At 38.9% G+C, this 5,548-nt stretch overlaps 1 protein-coding gene across 2 annotated transcripts in view; it reads right to left on the bottom strand.

Moving 5' to 3' along the window:
- Nucleotides 1–5,548, bottom strand: part of Scai (suppressor of cancer cell invasion) — a 180,717-nt gene that overhangs the window by 38,715 nt on the left and 136,454 nt on the right. For both annotated transcript variants that reach the window (XM_004641574.2, XM_023701633.1), the window contains one exon: nt 3,485–3,566. In XM_004641574.2, the coding sequence (XP_004641631.1) occupies nt 3,485–3,566 (82 nt within the window). The remainder of the gene's footprint in view (nt 1–3,484; nt 3,567–5,548) is intronic.

The raw sequence follows: 5,548 nt of genomic DNA, 5'->3' as shown, positions 1-5,548 counted from the left end.
TCAGATACAAAAGTTACATTTCTTGTTATATAGGTCTTGCTTTATCTTGGTCTTAACCATCCAGCAGAAAAGTATAAAAATGAGGCATAAAAAGTAAAGCCATATTAACATACCGAAATGTAAAAGGCTCAAGTCAACCACTTCTGACATTGCCAGTCCTACAGATAACCCACTACTATTATGGACTACTGGACTATATTGGATTATTTTGCTGAATTTGCACACCTACAATATTTAAATGGCACTGGAATATCCATCTCTGACAACACTAAACAAAACAAGGGGAATCAAATGAAGGACCATTTTGTATCTGTATATACAAAATTGTTAGGATAGATATACCACTACTTTCTCTTAATTCAATGAGAAGAAAGATTTGTACTGATAGTGTTTGGACCGGATATCACGTCTCCATCTTGTACTATAAATAACCACTAAGAAGACAACAATATGCAATGTATTAATTATTGAAACTGTCCTACTAATCGGTTTTGAAACTGTCTCATTGCTATTTATTTCTCAATAAAATTAGGCTTTGAATATGCTAGGTAAATCACTACCACTGAAGTACAACCTCAGCCCACATTATTTGTAATTGTAAGGCATTGGGGACATAAAGATCCATGTACATAAATATAAACACACACACATACAACTAAGGGCTACTGATGTGTTTGGGGTTGGTTTAATGAATAGCTTAGAAAAAGACAATTCTACTCTTCCTGTGAGCAGCCTTAGGTGACCTGTGAAAATGGTTCGCTACTCTCTTGACCCAGAAAACCCCAAAAAATCATGCAAATCAAGAGGCTCAAATCTTCGCGTTCACTTTAAGAACACGCGTGAAACTGCCCAGGCCATCAAGGGTATGCATAGCCGAAAGGCCACCAAGTATCTCAAGGATGTCACATTAAATAAGCAATGTGTACCATTCTGGCGTTACAACGGTGGAGTTGGTAGGTATGCCCAGGCCAAAGAGTGGGGTGGACACAGGGTCGGTGGCCCAAAAAGAGTGCTGGATTTTTGCTGCACATCCTTAAAAATGCAGAGAGTAATGCTGAACTTAAGGGTTTAGATGTAGATTCTCTGGTTATTGAACACATCCAGGTGAACAAAGCACCCAAGACGCGCCGCCGTACTTATAGAGCTCATGGCCGGATTAATCCACACATGAGCTCCCCCTGCCATATTGAGATGATCCTTACTGAAAAGGAACAAATTGTTCCCAAAGCAGAAGAGGAAGTTGCACAGAAGAAAAAGATATCCCAGAAGAAACTGAAGAAACAAAAACTTATGGCACGGGAAGAAATTAAGCATAAAATAAACGCAAATAAAATTAATGTTTGTGGGAGACCAATGCTTGGCCTCATAGTACAGACTGTTGCATTTGATCTGTTGTCTTGTGACCTTCCCAGAGCTAAGTTTCTGTTTCTCCTCCGAGCCATTTTCCAGAAGTCACCTGCCTGATCTCCATTCTAGAGACCACCCCCCAGTGCCTAGCGACCTGATGACGTATAATCACTCCTCCCTCTTCCCCGCTTCCTATAAATTCTCTGAGACTGCCTTTTATAAACGGGGCTTGATCAGAACCTTTGTCTTGCCTCCATTTCTCATGTCTCCTGTCCCTATTTCATCCCCACTCCCCTTCCAGGGTCCTCGTTGACTAACCCGCGGGTTGGGTCAATGTTGTCTGTTAAAAAAAAAAAGACAATTCTAGCAAAATTTAAAAAAATTTAAAATGTGAAAACTGGGCTGGTGAGATGGCTCAGTGGTCTAAAGCACCTACTTAGAACAAGCTTAGCAAAGCACAGGGACCACGGTTCAATCCCCCAGCACCACATGCCAGCCAGCCCCGCCCCCTGGTGGGCTGAGCTGGCCACACACACACACACACACACACACACACACACAAATAAATAAAATTTTAAAAAAATAAAATAAAATGTGAAAACTTTGAAAGTAAAGGAAATACAGTCATAGTTTACACTGTGGTGTAGCTGTGCAGAGAATTTTAGTTTTAGTTGAAACAATATGTATAAGCACTATATACCTAATCAAGATTATACAGAAAAAACGGAAATTATTATATAGAAAAAAAGGTTGGAAATTGTAGAGATGTGAGTTGGGAATAGGAAGGAAAAAGAGCTGGAAAGGGATATACGTCCTTGTTTCGCTCAGCATGGCACATTTAATTATGAACATTCTCAGCAATGGAAATTCTTGGATAAAATGGAAAAACAAAGAGAACAAGTTAAAAAAAACCCACAAAGGATACAAAAGATAAACTGGAAAGAGAAATGGAAGATACTTATCACGAGCATCATGCAAATATTTTGTGTCAAGATTTGATGAAATGCTATGAAGAACTGAGATGCATGGAAAAGTTCACAGTCAAAAATTACAAAAGTCAGGCATGGTGGCACATGCTTGTAATCTCAGCACTTGGCAGGTTGAGGAAGGAGAGCTGCTGTGAGTTCAAGACCAGCCTGGGCTACATAGTTCAAGGCCAGCCTGAATTATACAGCAAGACCCTATAAAGAAAGTGGGGACAGAGGGGAAGAAAAGAAATATGATTAAGACAAGAGGAGCAATGTGGAAGGGAGGAAGCGTGGATGATTTGCCAGTGTGAGGTGAAAGAGTAAAGATACCAAAGACAAGAAATTTATAGCCAATGGCCTAAATGGATCTGAGAATTAGATCAGAATTGGTGGCAGAGGAGCAATGAAAATGGGAGATCATATGGCTCAGGAGGCCTGAAATTTCTACTTCTAGGGTGAAAACACTGGAGCCAAGTGCAGGTTATGAAGCTAATCCTGGAATTCCACCCAACCATGATGGGAAACAATACGGTAAGAATGCTGTTGGCTGATACTGGAATAAACAAGATAGTTTGTTTTCAAGATATCAACCCAGCATGAACAAAGAAGGAAAGCCACATGTTGATAAGCTGACAGTGTCTGGGTGAGCTGTGTCTAGAAAACCAGTAAGAGCACAAAGAGCAATGGACAACCTGTCATTAATAAAGACATTTAAAAATCTGAAAAGGAAGAAGAAACAATATGTTAATATTAAAAGACTATCACTGTGTAGTAAGTTTCACTTAATCTATGGTAGCTCACTGTGCAGAAGAAAATGTTTGAAAATCAGAAAATAAAATTCATTAATATATTTCTGCCTCTATTAAACAAACAACAACCTGTTCTGGGCTATGTAACAAAAATAAACTTCCCACCATATCTTCGTAATCTTGAGGGTTTTTTTTTTTCCTGCAGGAGTATTTACTAGTTTCCACTGAGTGTCCATTTATGTGCTTTCTTGTCATTTCTATTTATAGCACCCGATTTTGACTAGCATGCACAACCTCAAAGAAACACTAAATGCAAACTGTAAAATTAAATAAAGCCCAAAAAAGGGCACATGTTAAGAGTAGGTATCCCTGAGGTGGTGCTGGGATGTCCATATATGCACTGGCTCTCAGGACACTCACCTTGTATGCAACACTGTTGGAAGAATCCACAATGATAAACAGGGGCTTCCTTGTGAAAGGGTAGAGATCTCCAGGATGAAGGCTGGGGAAACAGCAACAATAACAATGAGGAATTGTGTGACCACTGTGGCCAAAGTGTCAGAAATCCTATTCTTCAGTTTGGTCTGCTCATAGCTTCTTTCCATCATAGCACTGAGAGAAAAACAAAAATTAAGTAAAGGACAAAAACATAACTATATTTACTAGGAAAGTCAAGTTTATTTTATTTAAAAAAAAAAAAGTCCAGAGATAATTGTTATTCAACAATATGAATATGAGGGCGATCTGGCTGCAACATCTGTCACCCTACTGATTTCCAGGGTTGATTCAGATGATTTGGCTGGCTAGGCAGGTGTCTCCTTCCTCCTTCACTGCTCCATCTGTTTCCCTCCTGAAGCTGTGCCCTCTGCCAAAGAAGAGCACCACTCCACTTCTCGGTCAGGGATACGAATGAGTAGCTGCACTTCCTTACTAGAACCTATAAACAAGTTCTCAAGAATATATGAGAAGTCTATGTAGTTAAAAATGGTTAAACGTCCAACACAAAAAGCTAAGAAGTAGAAATACAACTACTTGCTTCATATTTAAAAGTTCTAAGAATATGTTGTGAAAATTAAATACAATAATATAATTAAATCTGTATTTCAATGAGTCTTCATTTTCTTTGGTAGAACCAGGGATTGAACTCAGGCCCTTGCGCTTACCAGGGCCAGGTAAGCACTTACTCTACTGAGCTATCTCCCTGGCCCTGAGTCTTCATTTTCTATACCTGTTTTAAAATATTTTTAAAATTATTTCAAGCCATATGTTAATATTATAGAGAAGGGTTAGGGATGTAGCACAGCAGCACAGCACCTGCCTGTGTTCCATTCCCAGTACAAAAAATCAAAAGCCAAAAATCTACATTATATTATAGACAGTAAATAGAAACATCCCTTTTAATATCCCCTATGTTTCCTCTAGACATTAGCATCAAAGTCACCTGGGCTGCTGCTGAAAAGGTATACTTACTGGCCCACGAAAGACCTATTGATCCTAAAGGTTAAATTCAGTACCATGCATTTCAGAACCACTGCTACAGAAAGCCAGCATTCTGGTATGTATGCATTTTTCTATGACTTAGTGGACAAGATGTACATGTGTATCAATTTTTATTTTCTGAAGACAAGGTATTGAGTTTGAATTTGAAATTGCTATGTAGCCCAGACTGGACTCAAACTCATACTTGTGCTTCAGCCTCCTACCCAGGTGTATATTAACATGAATGTAAAATAAATATAGGTCTATTTTTAAAAATAAACATATCAAAATGTTGTTAAATACTTAGTATTTAAAATGACTAAATATTTGATGTTTTAAAGTAGTAAAAATTAAAACACATTAAAAATGATGTTTCACTTAGAGCAATAACATCAAACTTCAATATATTTCACATTTATTTTTTCTTTTTCTAATGACAAAAACTACATATTCAAAGTGTCTCCCATAGAGGCTGGGGAGATGGCTCAGTGGTATAAGCACTTCCCTGGCAAGTGCAAGGGCCTGAGTTCAATCCCTGGTTCCACCAAAAAAAAAAAACACAACAAAGTGTCTCCCATAACTTATCATATGGTACAGTAATTACCATCGATCAAATTAACAAACACATGTCCCCACATACTCTCTGCATATGAGCATAGTTGTTACAGTTAGCATCTAGATGTCACCCCAAAGCTTCATGGGGTAAGTGGGGCTTTTGGGAGCTGAGAGAATTTAGAGTATGTGATAACTTGGATTAAGGGTGTGTTGTACTAGTTAGTTCACTGATTAGAATTAGCATGGTTCTGGGTGGTACCAGCCAAAAGGCTAGCAGCCTGGATGGGATAAAAGAGAAAGGCATGCTGGCTGCTGGGTGCGCACTGCGTTCTGTCTTCCACACCATGAATTCCTTTCCTCTGTGATGCCCCTTGGCAATGCTGCCCTGCCTCGGAGCCAGGCAACTATGAACTGAAACCTCTACAAACTGTCAAACTTTTTCTCCATTAT

This window comes from Octodon degus, unplaced genomic scaffold, assembly GCF_000260255.1.
Source record: "Octodon degus isolate 3935 unplaced genomic scaffold, OctDeg1.0 scaffold00138, whole genome shotgun sequence".
NCBI classification, from domain to species: Eukaryota; Metazoa; Chordata; class Mammalia; order Rodentia; family Octodontidae; genus Octodon; species Octodon degus.
This window is presented reverse-complemented; position numbering and strand designations above follow the sequence as displayed.